We start from the raw sequence: 21,700 nt of genomic DNA on the forward strand, positions 1-21,700 counted from the left end.
GCCCTATGCTTTTGGGGCATATAGAATGAGGTCTATTTTAACTTGGGTTAATGCTACTCAAGTCCTGTGGTCTTATTTTTTTAGTTTATATAGCCATCTCAATAGTGAGGTCTTCATCCAGTGGTTGGTAGTCTTGAGATGCACAACCTTTCAATTTGATACGTGCATAATTTTCATTCTTGAACGTTACAACTGAGTTCAGTTGGTCAGGTGCAGTAGCCACTTAGTATAATTTTGGAGACAATGGTTCTGCTACTTGTGCACTAATCTTAAGTGGTAATTTGCATTTGGTTTTGTCCTTGGGGACTTAATACAGTATCATATGCTTAATCTCTACTGTTTCGGAACAGCAGAAAATGGAAGCAAACAAATTGTTGTCTATCTTGTTTGGCACCCTTTTTTTACATGAACTGAACTTTATTGAGCTGTATATGTGGATCTTGTCCGAAATAATTTCGGGGTTTCCAGTCCAGGGTTCTTTGTTTGAGATGTAATGAGTCAGAGGATGGAGATGGAATGGAGGTGACGGGAAACATAGACATAGACATAACAGTAGACATAAAGCCACCAATTTCTCCCCCTCTCCTCTTAAACTCATATCTTATGCTTGGCTCAATATGAATTTGAATGCTTTTAATGAAGATCAAGTTTATTTGTTTAATTTAGTGTACTAAGGAATTCACTTAAAACATGTGATAAGTTGCATGATCATATTGAAAGTAGAAGAGTTGTTTAAAGATTTTTTTGGTACGCTTATGTTTTTCTTTTTGGTGCATAGAGTTGTTGCCACATTGCACCTTTATTAGCCTTTCTAATAATTTATATTGCAATTGTTTAACCATTAAAAAATAGAAAACATATAAAATGAAAGTAAACAAAAATATAATTTCCCTCCTCCACACTTATCCTGTTTTTAGACGGAGAGAAAAAAATAGGGACAAAAGAAAATTTGGAAAATTGTTTTGTTTGGTTGAGAAGAGAATTAAGAAAAAAAAAGAGAAACTTTTAAGAAATAAATTCTCATATTTGTTTCTCGTCTTTTTTTCTTACCTGATAAAGAGTTAGAATTAACATGATCATCCTCGATGTAAGAAAAATGAAAAATCAGAATAAAAAAAATCTAAAAATATTAATTTAACTTTTATATGTTTGGTTCTCTGTTGTCTTTAAACAAGATATTCAAGTCTTATTTATGAAGAATTTTTTTACCAAATGAACTAGTCCTATCATCTTGAGAATATTTCTAGCTCAAATAACATTGTAATTTAAACTTATGATCCTAAAAAAAATGGTAAACAATAAAGAATAGTGACTAGAGTTTTATAATTGTAGTCAAATAGAAAAATAATAAAAAATAGATAAAAAAAATCATTTGAATTATGAAACTAGATGGTAAGTATAAAATGATATAAAACAATACATCTAATTACTTGACTATAATTTCAAATTTGGTAAATATATACTTTTAAATAAATAATTTTTACATTTTAATTTATTTTAAATAATTTTTAATCTTAAAAATCATGATAATAATATTATTACTATTTTAAAAATATTTTATTAAATAAAATAGATAATATAAATGAACTTATGTTATAATTTTGATGATTTTATTATATAAAGAAATGATGTTTGATGAGAGCGAGGGATAGTGTCGAGGGTTTCTAAATACAGGGAAAATAAAGGAAGAGTTTTAATAAAATAATGAGGATAAAAATAAAAAAAAGTAATAAGTTAATAACTTAAAAACTCAAATACTATGTAAAGTAGTATTTTAAAAAACATTATGAGCTGGTGAAACAAATTGCTTTACCAAATAATCCTATTTTTGATTCAGCAATCTTTTAAGTAGGTTAAATAAGCTAGAAATTAACTTATTGCTGCCAAAAATTTAAACATTCATGGGACTTCAACATATAACTTTTAAGTATAATGGTGTGACAAAGCAACATATTTTTCTTTTTATATATTGCAAAGACACAAAATAAATTATTAGTGATAGAAATATTAAAAACAGAAACTCTTTACTAAAATATAGCTATTTTTTAATATTAATTAAATAATGAATTTAACTTCAATGTATATTTTTATATCGTGAATAAACCATATATTACAAAAGTTATTCACTTTTGTGATAGTTATTTTAAAAATTATACTACGATAATTTCTGATTAATAGAAAATTTTACCAGAAAGCTATTAAACTCTTAAATAGTATATAAGATATGAAAATTAAATTCTTATAAATTCTCTGGACCACCGAAAAAAAAAAAACTGCTGGTAACTGCTCCATTCTCACTCATTTGATCATTTCCATGCGTCTCTTCTTGTCCTTCCTTCTTCACGGCATCCCTGCTGGTAAAACTCATCCCCAAAACTTGAATGATTAGGCAAGTGGCCCAGAATATATATATATATATATATATATATATATATATATATATATATATATATATATATAAGTGTTTATTAATATTTCTAGCACCCTGAACAAGGGTGAAAGGTAAAAGAGAAATGGCAATTGACAAACTTAATGCTAAAGAGAAATTCATTTGCTTCAAGTCCTTGGTATTTAACTCCATATCTATCTCCATATACACCACAAGGCAATTCTTAGGATTACATCCACTACCTGACTGGGAAAGTGGCAAAATCAACTAACTCTATATACTGACATATTTAAACTAAGTACCCATTGGATTCATTCAACAATTTCCATGCTTAAACTAGAGTAGAATTTAATTTAACACAAACATATTTATGACTTTCCACATAAAGGACTTTAATTCCATACTAATAAGAAAGAAAGAAAGAAAAAAAGAAGCCTAACTACAAACAAGAAAAAAAAGGGGTTGTTATTATTGATGCATTGTTGGAGGTGCCATTGGGTAAGCAAGAGGAAGAACATAAGGTGGATGAGGATGGGCATGGTGATGGGGATGGGGATGGGGGTGGGGTCCAGGAGGAAGCATGACAGGAGTGCCAACTGCAGATGCCATGTGCCCTGGAGGAGCAGCCACAGGATGCCCAACTGGTGTTCCATACATGCCTAAACCAGGTGGTATGTGACCCTGAACTCTATGCTTAAGGGATTGTCCTACACCCATTGTGTTTGAAGAAATTGTGCTACTATGCAGCCCTGTAATTGGTGCTTGGCTACTAGCTACATCTCCATTGTTCACACTAGTGATATCATGAATACTAGACCTCCTCCTGTCTCTATTCATAGAATTCAACCTTATGAAGTACTTTTGTGCATGGCTTGCCACTTGAGTGGGAGTCCTAGATATCACAAAGTTCCTTGAAATGCTTCTCCAATCTCCTTTTCCAAACTTGTCTAGACCAAGTAAAAATAACCTGAAAAACAAAACAAGAAACTTGTTAATTAATTACCCTTACCTGGATTCCCATTTTTTTTTTTTTTTGATAGAGACAAGAGGTGTCTTCTACATGAGGCAATTCTGTTCGAATCAGGTAAAACTATTATAACTGGCTAATGGAATATAATATGGACTATGGAGCATATAAAGTAAGAGAAGTTAATTACTATGTGAGTTAATAGTTATTGTAAATGTAATTGGAAAGTACCTGTGCTCCTCCTCAGTCCATGGAATTCCTTTTCTTCTTTCTTGTTCTGATGACCTTGACAAGCCTCCTTTACCACTACTATGAGTGGTGGAGTCAAGTCCTAACCCAGAAAAACCACTTCCATAATTACAATTTGATCTTTTATCTGAGCTTGTCGCCTTGGAAGAGCCATGAAAGTCCTTATTTGAAGATGTGGTTTCATCAGAAGCATAGTTTGGGAATGATATGTGACCTGCCTCTATTGCACTTACATCCTCTACAAGAACCTGGTAATGTTGCTTCACTTCTTCCATGCTTTTGCTGGGAACTGCTGAAGCAATTTTCTCCCATTGCTCTTTTGAGGATTCCTCAATCCAATGCATAGCTATGGCATTCTCAAATGCTTTTTCTTCATCATAGCTCCAAATGGTTCCACTTGATGACATGGTGGCTCTTGGTTGGATTTGCAATTATGGTTCAACCTTGGAGGATGAGAATGGTGAAATTGGTAGCAGATGGGGGTGTAACTCATTTTTTGGTGTGTGGATTTTGTCTCTATTGAACAAAGTAGCAGAAGGGGTGCGCAGGATAAGGAGAAGAATCATAACGTGTGTAGGATAAGAAGTGGTATAAAACAATCAATTTAAGAGGACCACACTTTGTAATTGAAGGGATGCGTAATTTGTCATGTTCATTCATATTATTTTTTTCCTGTTTGCATATTACTATAGAACAATTCTCTCCCACACTGTTATACTGACCAAAGTGTGTAAATGAGTATGGGTAATATTTACTTGCACCTTAAAAATATTACAGCTTAAAAATATTTTGTTTGTTTAGGGGAAAAATGCTCTTTCGAAAAAAGTATGTTACTATTTTGTTTTTATTATGCAGGAAGATAATAGCATAAAAATGGTGTAAAATTTTCAATGTACCTACATCATTTATGAATAAGTATATAGTAGGGCCGACACAATTTTTTGTAATACAACCATAATCAAATGGAATCTCGACCATACCAATGAATAGACCACTGGGCATAAAGACAAGTTCATTAAGGTATGGGTTCTTTTTCCCTTCTTATTGAATGATTAAGTATAACTTGTGATTCTTCAACAAGGCTAAAATTTTCTTGTCACTTGTTCCTATTTAATTACCGCTTTGGATTGAATTAACGGTGAATGTACTCATTTAGTTTATCTGCCACCGCTGAATATAGTAAAACAATTATAGGAGACAAGAGTTTAAGTTTCAACCTACAATTTGCCATTAAAGAGGATATTTAGAAGAACTTTTATTTTGTCCTATATCCTATCATATAAACACTTAAATTTAAAATTATAAGTGTTTAATTAAATTGATAAAAATAACTTACAACTTTTTACAAGTTCGTATAAATAAGTTTAATGATAAAATTTATCAAAATATTTTATTAAATTAAACACTCATGACATGTGACAGACTTAATTAAACAACATTACCTATATTTTATCAGGAGATAAAGTTCAAATCTGATATCATGCTGCCCTAATCCAAACTTCACAAAATACATGACACATGCCCGTACCCTCAATGGATTTATAGTATTTGTCTTATCAAAAAAAAAAAAAGAGAAAGAAAACCAGAGACGTGGAGGATTCTCCACGTCTGCTCTGGGATAATATGAACCACATTTGCTAGTTTCCTTTTTCGCAAAGAGGAACCTATTCATTTACATTATGAAAACTATCCACATCCACGCACTAATATTATAAAGTGAATAGTGTTCACATCAAAAAATATTATATGTACCGTTTCAAGTTGCAGCTAAGGATAGTACAATACAACGTCAAGTTGCACCATAGCAACCGAAACTTCTACAATACTATTCTCCCATTACCTCAGTTTTGGAAGAACGGGAATCGATTCTCATGTCAAATTTTCACACCACAAGGTCATTTATAAGAGACTAAAATTTAGTCCCTCCTTTTTCAGTTTGACATTAATTTTAAGATTTTTTTTTACGTTGTTCATTTATTAAATAGGCCATGTTAAACTAAAATAGTCCTTTTATTAGTTTTTTTGCACCAGTAATTTTAATTTCGACTGATGTGATAAATATTCAGTGACATTTTTTATAATTTGTCATATGTGAACAAACAAATTGATAAAAGTTAGCCTTGTAAACTAACAAAAAGACTAACTTAATCTAATAGAGTCAATTTAACTTATCAAAAGTGAAACATTTTAAATTTGGAAGGAAGACCAAACTGAAACAAGAAATTAAGATGAGGAATTAAAATTATATTTTAACCTATATATTATCTCTCCAAAACTGCCGTTATTTTTCCATATTAATATTTTACATCATTGAATTGTTTATTTCTGGTGCTGTTTTTGAATCCTATTAATAATTTTACAATTTTATACATCAACGAATTTACGCACAAACAAAAAAAATCAGATATTAGTTTCTAATTTCCCTTTAGCGTATGTAAGTTTGAAGTGACATCCTTCGAAAAGTAGTACAATTTTATCATCAAGCAACAACAAAAACATTTTCCTTATGATAAAAACATGGCGATGTTACCATATAACTACTTTTCATTTACTGACATGATATAACCCTAGTTGGGGCACGGTAGAGCACCAACTTCTTAGAAGTATCTCACTTCTCATAAAATAAAACTGATACCACACATGCTTCGGACTCAGTTATCAATCAATGATGTTACGGAAAATGTTAACAAAGGTAGGTTCCACTGAGTTACGATTAGTCTTTGAGGGTTTTGAATCCCTTTGCAGCCTAGTGACTCTAAAATGGTAAGCACAATAAACTAAATACTGTGCAACCTATTTTTTTTTTTTTTTTCATGATCAATGTTAGTTGTTATTTTTTATTAATAAGAAGATTTGAATTCATCATCATTTTTTTGTCTCTCTTAAATCATCAACTCAATTTTATAATTCCATGGTATAATCTATCTTGATTGGCGGACAAAGTGTCCACATCCTAAAATTTTCATGTACGACTGAGCTTCAGTTATCTTTTCATGAACAAATAAATCTGGGTCCTAATCCTTAGTCACGCCATATAATTACAACAGGATGTAGCAAGTCGAGCATTGAGGTGACAAGTAGATGCCATGATTGACACATGCCATAATAATCATAGTGTTCAGTTTCTTTGCCTTTTCATATTTTTTTCAGTTTGTTTTTGCTTTTTCTTTCCAAATAACAACACAACAAGATACGACCCATGTAAATGAATCTTTCCTTGAGAGACAATCCATTGCATACATTGAGAACTTTGGAATTGTAGAAAGCGTGGAATAGAGATCATTACTGAAGGCTAAAAAAAGTGAATAAATTACAGCTTGGTCCTTAATAATAGAAACAATATCAAGCCACAATTATAACCGACAAAGGCAAACTTACAACCTGGCTAGTTTCAAATAAATCAATTTTCCATATATGTTTGTCAAGAGGCAAGTTCTCTCATGTCTGCTTCTCAAAGTGTATTGATAAATCAAATTGCAGCTAACACAGCTGTTTATTCGAAGAAAAATACAAAAAAAAACAGCAAACACATTCTATTGAAATGAATTGCATGACATCCAAAGGAAAATAGAATGTCTGCAAAAATAAGTCTTACCCCATAACTTGTCAAAAGTCGCAGAAATTCTCTCAATCAGACAGATGTGGTGACTTAAGGAAGAGTGCCTTTTGGAACCATAAGAAGACCACCTGTTTCATGCTTTTACCATTCAAGTGAGTGATGTAGAAGATGCACCCCCGGCTTGAACAAGTGCGAGTGCTGGAAGTTTTGTCAATTCTGGGCTACCTCGCAGAAGGGATGCTCTTTGTGGATTTGAAAGCATGAGTTGCTGCATATCTTTTGTAAGTGCGCTGAAGACTGCCTGAAGATCTCCCATTAGTTTCTGACAAGTTACCGTGGAATCAATACCTCCATTTCCAGGTTGCTGCAGCTGATAATTGCATTTGACAGATATAAAAGCACTGTGTATGTGTGATTTACAGCTAAAACAATCCTATGTATTACGCATATAACAATTTCCTGCAGCACAATATGCAATGAATAATAATGTGCGGCCATGAGCATATATCATATACTACCAAAAGGCCAATGAAACTTTTGGAACCCTGTTTGAGCCTAAGCAATGCTATGCCAACCTATGAAAATACAAATGATAGGTTTTCTTATAGATAGCTGGGCAAAAACTTTCATCCCATAACACCTTATTAACCAAAGGCTCATGGTATCTGACACACAATATTGCTCTTCTTATTGGCAAACTGGATGATGGCAATCCACAACATGAAGACCCACAGGAGTTGGACCAATTGGGCTCATCATCAGCAAGGCCCAAACGTCAGATCAGGCCTCCTTCCAAGCTTAAGGATTTTATTCGAATCAAGCCATAGATCTTTCATATAATAATGACCACGTGGATGGCTAGGATGTTATGACCGTTATTTTTATGTTTATTTAAGCTTGTTTTCATGTATTTGGGACTCAGAAGTTAATGAAAATTTCCTTTTACTTAGATAGTTTTGGTTACCCTAGTTTTAGCTAGTAGGTCCTTGTTCACACACTGTCACCACCCATCACTGGATGGGTCACACAAACAAGCATTCTCCTGGATGCCTGTTTCCCCACAATATCCAGGATAAAAATACATATTTAGCTGTCATATACTTTTGTGTTAGGCATTAGTCTTGGTATATTCAGTTTGATAATTTATCTTGTTGGATTCAAAACTACATATAAATTGCTAGTAAAAAAGGGTCCAAGTCCTAGTAAAACACTTTCTAAACTTGTGTCATAATGAAAATTTCCTTTTACTTAGATAGTTTTGGTTACCCTAGTTTTAGCTAGTAGGTCCTTGTTCACACACTGTCACCACCCATCACTGGATGGGTCACACAAACAAGCATTCTCCTGGATGCCTGTTTCCCCACAATATCCAGGATAAAAATACATATTTAGCTGTCATATACTTTTGTGTTAGGCATCAGTCTTGGTATATTCAGTTTGATAATTTATCTTGTTGGATTCAAAACTACATATAAATTGCTAGTAAAAAAGCGTCCAAGTCCTAGTAAAACACTTTCTAAACTTGTGACATAATAAATTAGATTAGATACTTAGTCCTTTGCAAATGAAAATGGTGAAAATAGTTTTAATTAAAATAGATGTCGACACATGTCACATGATTGTCTTGGTGTGGAGGAAATACCAAAATAAAGGCACAGTCAATAAAAAGCACAATTAGAGGACCCTAGGAGGGTAGTTTACCAGTAACTCCCCAAGTAGAAGTCTCTCTATAACACTAAAAGAATCCACAACTTCCAACTCGGCCATTTTAGATATAAGTTTCTGTATATCAGTTTTCATTCTTGCGTGCCTCCACAATCTATCTTGTTTCTGTTCAGCTACAGCACGCCTCCTCTGAAACCAAGGCATGAAGTTGGGTCCATTCAGGAACCGCCTGGTAAGAACATTCATGTGAACCATAAAGACCATAAATCTAATAAGTGAAGTCTGAGGAACTAAAATTCTAGTGCAAGATCACACCGTAAAAGACTATCATACTGAGAGGTAGGTAGCAAATGATAGTACAAGACAAATAAATTCATTACCTGTAGAAGTCGAGCCAGTTAGATTTCATTTGCTTCAAAATGAACTTCCTTGGACCTCTGGCTGATAAAATTGCAAGAAATTCATCAGCATTAAATGGAGGCAAAGAAGGAGGATCTACATACGGAGAAGATCCTTCCAATGGCGCTGTAATCCTAAAATATGGACCAAAAGGGGCCAAAAAATTAATCGTAAGCTCCAAGAAATGCCGCTATAAGATCTCATTGTTAACAACTGACATTGACTCCTCAACTCTTGGTGACATGCCAGCATCTATAAGCCTATTTAAAATAGAGGTGTCTGGCTTAGTTGTGGCAGAATATGTAGTCCAAATGGCTTCCTTATGTTCTGTCATGAGACAAAGAGGACCGTCTCTCCATAGCTTAATTGCATTCAATAAACTTGAAGGAGAAAACTTCTGCAGAGAAAGTTGTTGAAGCCCAAGACCTTCAGGTCTACTAGAAACCTTTCCTGTAGAAGACCTAGTCGAAAGGGAAACCCTGTTTGAACTAGGAGGTGGACTTCCAACTGAGACAATGTAGGGGATTTTATGGAGAGCCTTAAGGAAGAAAAGAATTGTCACCCCTAAAACCATTGGGGGGAAGGTTTCCCCTTCTCGAATTGAGTTTAAGTGTGCAAACTGAGGATCGTGAATAGTAAAATAAGGATGGAAGTCAACACTGCAAAGTAATGGACAAGACTAGCAACGACCTCAGAACACTGGGGAGGGGTTGGTGCAATGATAAGAATGGGTTCACCGAGTAACAATTCCCAAAACAACCAAAGCTGCAATAGAAGGCCATGGAAAGCTCCATAGAGATCTGAATCGTGAAAAAGGCCCTGTGGGATATACTGATTATTAGGAAGAAAAGGAGCCACAGGAGCAGCAGATTCATCAAGAGATACTCCATTTTCCTTGGGTAAGCTGTGTGCAGGTGGCAGGTTCTCTTTAAGCAATGCATTCCCAATAGGAAGATCCATTAGCTTACCAAGAACAGGAGCAGGCCATGTTGAAACATAAGCAGCAATAAGCTCCAGTGCTATCTTACCGATGTCAAAATATAAGGGACCTACAAATTGTAATAAAGGTTTGAACACACTAGAATAAGGACTGTGGGACAAAATAACCACAGACTACTGCTCCCCTCATCACTTTAGCCTCTCATCGTGTCTCTGTCTATTAAAGACAAAGCCATACAGTTATTTAGAAACATTATCACTATTTGTACTGGATAATCTTTTACTAACACTATTTTTATCTGCGGGCTTCGGAGAAAACTCCTTGTCAACTTCAGTTATCTCGGAATGAGTGGCAATGCTGGTTTTAGATTTAAGGTGCCTACAGAATCGGAAAAAGAAGATTCAATCATGAATGGTTGAGGGGTTTTGTTGCTGGGAAATAGAATCCGGAAACGAAATATAAGCAATCTCCAGTTCCTCATCATGTGTAAGACAGCCAGGTGGATAACATTCTTCTATGAGTTGGCCTAGTTCAAGATCAAACCTTATAGCACATAAGGCAACGATCCATCTCTGTAAAGACTCTGGATCAAGACTGGGACTAAGTTCTTCTTTAACTTTAAAGGAAGGAGACCGACTCATATCCGATAAAAACACTAATAATACAAACTTTCAATGATCAAAATTATCAACACCACCTCTGGCAACCATTTCATGCTAGAAAACCAGCAGAATCTTCATTGCTCAAAGATGTTTAATTCAACTTTAACTCATAAAATGTCTATCCCACTTTACAGAGAACTCAAAGCCTAACAAATAAACACAAAAAAACGCATTAGTTTGCTTATATAATTCTATTTTGGGGTAGTATTAACAACAAACAAGTATGAGGTGTACCTCATAGCATAGCAGAAACTAAGAAAGAAGAATAGCAATTAACAACTATAACACTTGAAAGCTTTCTCCGGAACACTGCAAAAGCAGAAAGTTTAGTTCAAACAACCATGTCAACCACTTATGTTACTTTGACTAATAACCAAACAAGTTTCCGGAACAAAAGCTTAAGCAAAATCCAGGTTTACACATAGTTCCCTTCATGCATTTTCTCAGCAACCAAAACTGGTAACAAAAATCATGGTATTAGAGTCACGACTTCAATTTCAACAAGATCCATCAAAGGCGTACCTGAATATAGGAGTTAGGAACGAAGAAACAGTTCCTGGCACGAACCCATCTGAATCGACAACAAAAAGAAAGCCAAATTGATCGAAAACAGTGTTATTTACCAGGAAATAAAACAAAGTTGGAAGCTTTAGGCCTTGGACCCAGTAACTATGGCTCCAAATTCAACAACTTTCTGTGCAGACGGCAATGAGTATCCAAATATGATAAGAGAAAAATGAGTTATTGAAGAGAAAGAGATATCTTCAACAAAATTGGAAATAGTACTGCAACTGCAAGTTGTCTACATATTTGAAAACACTGCCCCTTCATCTAAATATTTGATTTTAACATTAAATTATATCTTAGCCAGTGAGTGAGGGGTTTCTGTTTCTGCGGAAGCACAAATTTGGAGATGCAGGTTTGAAGGCGATATATGGTTTAAAAAACTATAGATTAGAACTAGTTTATGGGTTAAATTAATGTTATATTCCTTGAATTATTTGAAAAGTTTTTAGTAAGTCTTTATAATTAAAGATTTATTATTAAATTTCTGAACTTATAAAATTATACTATTTAGGTTAAATTTCTTAGTTCATCTTCTATTATTTTTAAATTTTCAAATACATCTTTCAACTAATTATTTTAATTGAGTCCTAAATCATTAACTCTTTTAATTGAATCTCTAAAAAATTTAAAATCGCTAGAAATTATATAATTTTTTTAAAACTAACTGTAGATATATTTTTTTAAAGAATTTAATTAAAAAGACTAATAGAGACCTAATTAAAAAATTGAAATAGTTTAGAAATCACTGAGTAATTCAATCCATCTGAGGCACCTTGATCTAAATTTACTAACTTATATATATATATATATATATATATATATATATATATATATTCTGAACCTTTTAATAATTATAAACAATCATGAACAGTTTTTTCTCAGATATTTTTCCACTTTCTAACTTTAATGCCATTGACAATTAAGTATGAACTATCTGTTATTAATTTTAATATTTTAATCAATTTTAATTTATCTCTCGAGATTCTAAATTTTTTTTAGAAGTTTCAAAAGTTATTAATGTGGATTTAAAACTAGTTGCCAGTCATATTAAATATATACATTTTTTTTATATATTTAAGAGAATTAAAAAAATATTTTCAAACACTTTCAGAAATGCATTTCACCTCAGAAAAAGATTTAAAAGAAAAAAAAAAGGTGCCGAGCTTTTACACGCTGATTGACCTTGGAACCCAAATCACTCAATTGTAGAGCCTGTAAAAAGCTAGAATATATACAACTTACAGATGAGAGTGAATGCAAAACAAAACAAATCAAACTCAAAAATCCAAAGTATATCAAGTGGATGCTCTATTTTTATTCCTATCCTTTGATGCTGTATTAGACAGTCAAGTTGGCGTCGAATTAATGTCACCGCCAAAACTGTACTAAGTATATTCACCCTGTTAAAACATGTTGTTTAGTCCCTTTCCTCTATGGTATTTTAACACAAAAAAAGTTGACCAAGTTAACATCTAAACATCATATACAGGCAGACGCTCAGCAATAGAATCACGGCAAATAGGGCACTTCTTACGCTTCTGTGAGCAAGTGCTGCAGTACATGGAAAGCAGGCATAAGGAGAAAATTATTTTGAGCAAGAAAAAAATAGATAAATAAAAAAGCATAAGGCCAAACTATATGCAATGCACGAAGTTGTCTCATTGACCATCACATATTAGATCTCACCTGCAAAGGACACGATGCCTACATGGGAGCAATACAACGTTAATCTCTCCCTCAAAACAAATTCTGCATAACACTTTCTCCTGATACACACAAGATATGAACAAAAAATTGGTCAAATGAAACTTAATAATGAATCTAAACACAGCAGTGACTGACAACAATCAGAAACTTAACTTCAACCGGATGAATGGGTTAGAATCCATATTAGTGTGACTAACATTACCACATAATAGTTGCTCCACTTTTATGATTCAGCAATGATAGTATATTGAATTATTATGATCACAACCAATTCATATTTCCACTATATTCATTAGAGACTTTGATTAACAACATCAGAAGTCAGAATAAAGAATATTCTGACCAAATGATACCCCATTTATCCTTGCCATTGTGGACGGCTCCTTCATACATCATATAAGAAACTTTGGAAAATATACAGCAAAAGAACATGACTCACAAAATTACTCATTTAAGGTTGGGGGTTTTACATTTTGAAGTCTTTCATACTCCTGTTGGCTGAATTTTGTAATTTCTGTTTGTTCACCAAGAGCTGCCTGGAGTCTCCAAACCTGACATTCGAATATTTTAAGCACGCCAACAAAGGAAGTCAGAATTATTGGCTTACTGAGAACTTTTGTTCCTAATATTGAACAAAGAACATAAGGAAATAAAACCTTTGCAAATTATTTCAAACATACTACACAAGGTCATATTCATCTATATGCATAGACAGATAGACCTGAATATACTACACAATAAATTTATTTTATATAATATTATAAAAATTGTCATCACCTCCTCAGCAAGTTCTTTTTTTGGCATTTTCTTAACGATCTCAGGAGGATAACCACTAAATGTATTATACCTGTGCAGTGGGAAGTCAAAATGTACAAAGATCATTAGAAACAACTACAAGGTAAACATAAAGCAATAAAATTGAAACTAGCTCAATGTATCATGAGAAGAGGCAAAAAGGATGTCTTCATATAGTATAGAACTTGTAATGTCTATATCATAGTCAAACAAATCTAGTGTCACTGTCAAACAGGGGGAAAAAACAGAAACCTACTATTCTGGTAACGTCAGCCAAATTTGCTTCCCCTATGTTAAATCATAAATGTATCAATTGAGGTTTTTTTATTTAATCGGCAAATGTTAGTTTGTTACTTTTGTTAGATATGTTTCACTTGAGTACTTGATTGATTCAACTCATCTCAATTTGGTCCATCCATAAGAATTCCATTTACCCTAAATATGTAAATGGCAAGACTTAAAAAAATGAAATAAAACAAGAACAAACTCAGACCAATAAAATAAGACTTCAATGGAAATTGAGAAAATGGGTATGTGTATCTTTGAAAGACCAAAATGGTACCTTCCTGAAAATTAAACTTTCACAAGCAAGCCAGACAAATTGACTAGAGACATTGCCATGGATACGAATGAAACAACATGCTCTTTATGTGATGTAGAGGAGGAAACAGTTGGCCATATTATGTTTTCTTGTTCAACAACTAAAAGCCTTTGGTGGGAGGTTCAAAATTGGGTCAGTAGAGTGGGCCCTTTCCCCACTGACCCTATAAATCATTTTATTCAATTTTCTCACTGGAACAGCAAGAGGCACATAGTCAAGAGATGGGAAGTACTTTGGATAGCTCTATCCATGACTATTTGGAAACATAGGAATTCAGTGGTTTTCAATAACCAGATTTCCAGCCCCGAAAAAGTCATGGACGAAGCTCTGTTCCACACTTGGTCTTGGCTAAAATGCATGGACAAACACTTTGATATGCATTTCAACCAGTGGTCTTCTAACTTGAAGGAGCAGCTGTCTTAGGGGGGTTATGTCTCTGTTGTTTTTGCTTTTGTGTCTATCTTTATGTTGGTTGGGTTAGGCAACTTGCCTTGTATAATTGTACCCTATTTCCAGTACACCTAGTACTGAGTTATATATAATAATATCTGATTTTTGCTGTGCAAAAAAAAAAAAACGAATGAAACAACATGCAAGTTACATTATTTGATGGTACACACCAACATAGTAATAAATTGAAATAATGCTTACCCAATTGCTCCCTCATGGTATAGTCGTGCATGTTCTTCCCGACTCCCTTCATCAATTGACCACCAACCTAATAATCTGATTGCATGAATTGTCAGAATTCAGATGTAGTTGCAGCATAGTCAATGCATATGATCATTGGTAATTCAACAAGATCACAGCTTCGTTTTTGAAAACTTTGACCCCAAATTAGATTTGTCACCTCCAATCAAAATTTGACCCCAATATATATTGAATTTGCATCTTAAGTCATAGTAGTGGCAAAAATAATAACAGATAAAAATCAGATTATTCCCTGCACATTGGGGTTTGAAGACAATCTTGGGTGCACAACAAAGACATACATTCAATTTGTGAACCAAACCAATAAGAACATCCAGTTGGTCAACATATTCTACATGAAAGGGTCCCAAATTTAAAAATGTAGAAAAAACTGTCTCATCTATTTTTCTTTTTTTTTTTTGGGTGAATAAACTGTCTCATTTATTGGTACAATTCACACAATACATTGCAGTTATCCAAGATTCTCCAAGGATTAGACATGACATCACTATGCAACCTCATGGACTCACAGTGCTTAAAGAATCGCTCTATCTTTGAGCTTCATATTCTTATCATATACTGAGCTGCTTTGATCCAAATTTAACTGAAAATATCTTATGAATAGAATGCGGTAATCGAGGATTTATTTATTTTGAGAAAAAAAAATAGGAGGAAAGGAGTTTTATATCACGTGCCACTCATTTGTCGATTGTTAAATTTAGTTATAAATTAGAAAAGTGCTCAGAATTAAGTGATAACAGAATAAAGATCGGGGGAAACAGAATGACAAATGAAATCAGACCAAACAACAGAGTTTAAATCTAAAGTTTTCCCTAATAATAATAGCAACAAAAGAAAATTCATTACCTAGAACCATGGCACAAGAACCCCAAGCAATCATGAGCTCTTGAAGAAAATCTAAAATATATTCCTCCACCAGCTCCACTTCGTAGCAGAAGCACAAGCTTCTCCCCTAATTTAGATGCAGATAACAGTACACCAGCTCCTTGCAGTAGGAAAAGGGGAGAGAAAATAACTGGAAGCGGTATATATACAGCACAAGCAGGTGTTCCCTGAAATGCAAAACAGTTCAGATCTCCAAAAACAATATTTCAAAGGCTGGCCATACACACAATTCAGTATCATATACCTCTAGATGCATACAAAGAAGAACCTGGAATACAATAATTGGTATTTTCATGAAATGACCTCCTATGTCTTGAAGGCTACAGATTCTCCCCTGGGGTTGATTTTCGTCTGTAGAAACCACTAAACCACTGTTCCAGTCAAGATATCCAATCGTAGTTGAAGATGAACTACTAGCTTCTCTTGAATTTCTATGAATGACGGGATTGGACCACTTTGTACATACAAGGAAAGCAAAGCACTCGGCAATACTGCAAAATTATAGGTCATAAAACCTTATATAAAGCTTTCATGTCAGCATTTTAACAAACACAACTTATTAACAAAATGCATTTTTTAGCACTTAAGACAAAGAAACCTACATAAAATTAATAAACAAGTCCCACCAGCCCAGAGCACCTACATCACCTGTATTAGACAAGAAAAATGAAGCCTTACTTATAGAAAGATGAAATCATAAGAATAAAATATCTTAGACATAAATGCAAGAGTAACCAAAATGTATTAGTCATCATCTGGATGTTATCACTTATCACAAATTCCAAAAGGGTCAAATTTCATGCAAGATATGGACTCCGTATTTGCATTCTTAATTTTTTTTTAAAAAAGAGTCAACCTGACACTGTAGAATCATGTTGTGCTTGTCTTTTTATCAGATACATACAACATCCAGTCAAACGAAGCAGGTATATGTAAATGTATATTTCCATAACTAAAAACTGAAATAAAAATGTATTTATGATGAATAATAATTTTTAGGACATTTTTCACGTTGAGTGAAATATGCAGGAAGCATGAGGAATTGACCATTTGAGAACACATTGTTTGTGCCACTCAATATCTGATAACATAGGGAAAAACCGAAAAAGCACACTAAATTCTGATTCATTGTTTGAGTAATCACACCTACTTAAATCCAGCACACTAAATGGGCACTTAATTTGAGGTGAAACACATTCTTATGAAGCATAGTCAAGAAAAATAAATTTGTTATTTATTTATTTGTATAACTAAAAGTCTTAATCTCGCAAGAGAAAATATTGAAGAAAAATATAACAAAATATACTGTCACCTTTTCAACAGCAGTATAAAACAAATTCCAAAAGGAATCATGAGATCACAACATTATTATCATGAGATGAAAAAATAATCACAGAATTTATAAAGAATAAGTGAGGGGGAAAAACATATATCAACATTTAGAAGGAAAAGAGTTACCACTAAGCTTTAGGAGTGTGAAGACTGTAGCAGCAACGAAGAACACCATAGAGATAGCAACCCAAAAATGCTACAAACAACAACATAAAAAGTATAATAAGGCTTTAGCAATTTCAATTTATAAAATATCTCAATGATAAAAAGAGGCAGCTCAAGATCATAGTTGAAAAAAGAGAACAACCATTATTTGACTTGACTCAAGCAGAAATTGCTATCAGAAAATTTCCTAATTTAAGTATTCCATAAAAATTTGGTGCATGTCACAATCAGAGAGTACTGCACTGAATTTATGTGGCATGACAAGATATCCTCAAAAGTAAACTAAAGCATAACAATATTAAACAATTTTATAGTGCCAAAAATAGGATACCTGCAACAATTTTAACACTCTACTTCAAATAAAAATTAAAAAGTTTTTCAAAAAGGCAATAGCAGTTTCTCCACAGCACAATAAAATATCAAGTATAAATTTAGAAGGGCATCGATACAGGGTTAATTGGAGATGGAATTAATGCTAAGTTAACCTCAACTTCACTCTTCTGACAATAATTTGAAAACCTACAGCCATACAGCTTCAACTGAATCCTGACGCAATTTTACTGTGGCATACTTAAGATAAAATAGAAATACTTTGGTGTCTAGCCATCCCCATATAAAATTAAGTCATCACGGTCAATGGCGAAAGTGTTGTTTCCTATTTTACTGTAGCATGAGCACCATGAAATAAGGGCCTGTTTGTTTCCTATTTTTTAAAACTATTTTCTGTTTTTAAAAAAACAAAAAAACTTGTTTGATAAGAGTAGTTTTTGAAAATTATTTTCAAAAATAATATCCTTACAGGAAGAGTTTCCCATATAGCCTCATCACTCATGTTTTCTCCATCCCCTGGCATTAGAGCCTTACACATCCTGCAAAATAAAAATATAGTTGGTTATAAAGGGAAGATAAATAATTGGTGAATATGGGCTCCCACACTCATGAATTATGCTGAAGAGGTTCGCATTCATCTCTCTAAAACAAAGTATATCATAACAAACCCAATCGTGCACATCAATAATTGAGATTTAAAAAATTCCAAAGAAGTAAGAGATGATAAAGGAATTCATTGAGTTGTCTAACATAAGAGAACAACCCAAAAGAAACTAAGGTCTATGGGAATATCCTAAAGAAGTTACCTGAAATTGTCAATGAGAATAATGATTTCAAATGTTAGTAAGGGAAGAAACACTATCTTTAGACCAACTGCAGCATAGCCACGATCTGTGCAAGAACAACACATTAGTATGATTGGAGATTTCACATAAACATCATTTCAGAAATTTAAGTCATCACATATAAAATTAAGTAATCACATTTTACTGTGGCATGTATACATAAATTTCAGAAATTTAAGTCTTCTATTGCACCAAAAGTCTTTCATTTACAGATGGAAAAATGCTCACAATTATATAGTAGGAACTTGTGAGCATCAAGCTAACCGAAAGAACAAATCATAGTATCATACTAACTTCATATTTATTCACCAAAAAAAAAAATACTAACTTCATATTTCTTTAGAGGTACTATGCACAGATAACCAAAATACATATTTATTGAATACATGAAAATAATTGGAAATTCGTAGTTATGCAAAGATGAAAGCATACCATATAAGCTCTCAAGATATATACAAAGGAGCAATTCAAATGCAATAAGCAATGGTGTTGCAACAACGGCATGGCATGGAGCCCACTGTCACAATGAAGCAATTCAGTATTGTATTTACTTGTCAAAACATTTTCAGGGGAAAAAACACTTTCCAATAGAAACTTAGACAAGAAAGAGAAAACAAGGAGCACCTTATTTTGAGTTTTTATCCCTGATAGCCAAAGAACAATACACAAATTCATAGTTTGGAAATCAAGTGGCCCAATACCCACATCCACTACGGCTAAACTAAATCTCAGAATAGAAAATGACTTAAATTTCAGTTAAGAATGACAATGGCATACATTTCGATTACGTGGAGCAGATGGCGCAGGTAATGAAAACCTTCCTCGAGCCACAACACCATGGAACATCCAAAGAGGTAAAAATATTACCCTGTATGTTAAAGTTGAAGTTGGTCATCAACAGTCACCATCTTCTCAGAACCTAATATACACCACATCTTTCCATACATCTTTACAATCATAAAATTTCCATATTAATGGACTTGCACCAAACCAACACCATGGCATACATTTCAGGACACCTTTTACATTTTATTCATTTATTTACATTTTTTGCTAAAAGATTATGAGTTTTAATGTACTTGCGCCAAACCAACAGCATAATACGTTCTTGCACTGCATTTAATAATTTAGGTATTACCAGTGTTATTGATGGCGGATGGCTGAAATTCCACCATATAAGCACGCCATTGCACCTTATGGTGCCACCATGGCAGGCTTTCCTTCACAAATTGCTTATGGCAGTTGGCAAAAAATCAGCCATGCCATGGTGTCGTCATGGCTGCTATTTAACAACACTCGGTATTACACAACAATTATTTTAATTGAATGTCATAATACCTTCCAGATAACTATTAACTTTTTGAGCCACAACATCACACGATGATATGAAGCCACTTCACATTTCACCACCAATGGAGTCTTTCTAACCACTCAAGCTTCAACCTAAAGGTGGGCCCCACTTTGAATTGTCTGGTAATCCTCTTTGGTAGCTTATTAACTAACACACGGCCATCATTCCAACGCCAATTGAAGCAGAAGCTTGCACACTCTATTATATTGGTCTACCAAGTGTTATAACACAATAGTGAAGCGTTATTATTGCACAACAGTGAAGTGTACTTATTTTCAGTCTAGGCCACAATCTTCACCCCATTCTCCCTGCTCAACCACTGAATCAAAATTTCTCCAGCCACACCAAAATAGAGATGCAGAAAGGAGGCAAACTAATACTACCAATAACCCCCAAGTTCCACGTTTTAGGTGGGAATTATACTATTACCAAAACGGGTTCTACAACCTCTTACAGTAGCATAACTCTTGCAAACACTTTAAATAGTAAAAAAAAAAACTTCAACATTACAGAACTCACTCCCATGTGAAAAACCACCAACATTGTCGGTTTGTACTCTGCAGCCTGCACGTGTTTCCAGAAACAGCAACCCATTTTTTTAAAAATCAATTAATCAATTAGTACTACCAAGTACTACCCTATATTCTTACCAGAAAATTCAACCGTGCCAATTTTGGGTCAAATAATCATCAAAGGCAAAACCATAATGATTAACACAAAACAGGTATACAAAGCGCATTGCATATGGGGCCAAACCCTCATCACCAAAGGATAATAATAATAATAATAATAATAATCGGCGTTGAATTGAAAGAGTTTTGGGAAGAAAAACTAACCACCAAGAAGAAGAGAGATTGTGATCGAGCTTGAGAACGAGGAAGAGAGTGAAGCACAAAAGGAAAGTGTGTGCAGCCAAGGCCTGTGCTGAATTCAATACCCTGCGCCAGCTCATCTTCCTTCCCTAACTCTCTCTTTCTTTTCCTTTTTGATTGATTGATACTATTTTAACACAGCACACAGAAACCAAATCCTAATCCTAAAACCAACAAAAAACAAACCACACAAAATTTATACAGAAACACCACTTGATGGATGGACAGAACAGTCCAAAAAATATATATAAAAAGAAGCCCTAGGTTAGGTTTCTGAGTGAGTCAGGCACAGTGAGTGTAATAGTAGTGGGCTGAATTCAATTTCTAAGTTGGGAGATGAAAAAGAAAAACCAAGGGGCGACATCTGAAAGAGGAAAAGCAAACATTCATGTTTTTGGTCTTGTTGCTTAAATAGGATTATTATTATTAGTATTATAAGATTGGAATAACCTCTTTATGTAACTTATGCATTTTATATATTTTTATTGTGACTTCAATTAATCTTTTTTGGGGTGGAGTCAACTAGGTAGGTAAATTAGTTTCTTATTATTAAAATATATTTAATAATAATATTTTTTTTAATCTTATTTTTAAATATATTGCAATTTTCAAAGAAACAGTGGAGGTGTTGAATGTCATTAATATTATGATGACCAAGAAGAATGAATGAGTGAATATAGAAACTTAAAAAAAGTGAATGAATATAAAA

General features: G+C 33.5%; 1 protein-coding gene, 1 non-coding gene and 1 pseudogene across 4 annotated transcripts; all 3 read right to left on the reverse strand.

The window, feature by feature from the left end:
- Positions 1 to 2,550: 2,550 nt before the first annotated feature.
- Positions 2,551 to 4,181, reverse strand: LOC100812196 (transcription factor SRM1). The gene is made up of 2 exons (XM_003524467.5): positions 3,588 to 4,181; positions 2,551 to 3,356 (listed from the first exon to the last, which is right to left on the reverse strand). The coding sequence occupies exons 1-2, from the start codon at positions 4,010 to 4,012 to the stop codon at positions 2,858 to 2,860; spliced, it is 924 nt and encodes a 307-aa protein (XP_003524515.1). The 5' UTR covers positions 4,013 to 4,181; the 3' UTR covers positions 2,551 to 2,857.
- Positions 4,182 to 6,991: 2,810 nt separating this feature from the next.
- Positions 6,992 to 12,042, reverse strand: LOC100804195 (protein DENND6A-like; annotated as a pseudogene). The gene is made up of 5 exons (XR_005891688.1): positions 11,353 to 12,042; positions 11,065 to 11,139; positions 9,210 to 10,976; positions 8,866 to 9,058; positions 6,992 to 7,534 (listed from the first exon to the last, which is right to left on the reverse strand). The product of XR_005891688.1 is annotated as a protein DENND6A-like (transcript).
- A 532-nt stretch (positions 12,043 to 12,574) lies between these two features.
- Positions 12,575 to 21,391, reverse strand: LOC100810936 (uncharacterized). Of its 2 annotated transcripts, none has more exons than XR_005891686.1 (14): positions 20,956 to 21,391; positions 19,546 to 19,636; positions 19,201 to 19,285; positions 18,730 to 18,814; positions 18,393 to 18,462; positions 17,555 to 17,624; positions 16,699 to 16,744; positions 16,341 to 16,587; positions 16,058 to 16,263; positions 15,152 to 15,226; positions 13,882 to 13,951; positions 13,575 to 13,655; positions 13,084 to 13,163; positions 12,575 to 12,948 (listed from the first exon to the last, which is right to left on the reverse strand). It is a non-coding gene; the product is annotated as an uncharacterized protein (transcript). The 2 variants fall into 2 exon arrangements; XR_005891687.1 differs by lacking the exon at positions 20,956 to 21,391 and adding an exon at positions 20,107 to 20,678.
- Positions 21,392 to 21,700: the final 309 nt, after the last annotated feature.

Source organism: Glycine max, chromosome 5 (assembly GCF_000004515.6).
Source record: "Glycine max cultivar Williams 82 chromosome 5, Glycine_max_v4.0, whole genome shotgun sequence".
NCBI classification, from domain to species: domain Eukaryota; kingdom Viridiplantae; phylum Streptophyta; class Magnoliopsida; order Fabales; family Fabaceae; genus Glycine; species Glycine max.

Bases quoted from the DNA above. Each gene is read 5' to 3' on its own strand.
- LOC100812196 (XM_003524467.5), bottom strand. From the start codon at position 4,012: ATGTCATCAAGTGGAACCATTTGGAGCTATGATGAAGAAAAAGCATTT. The intron at 3,357-3,587 runs GTACTTTCCAAT...TTTGTTTTTCAG, and splicing joins TGGACTGAGGAGGAGCACAG to GTTATTTTTACTTGGTCTAG.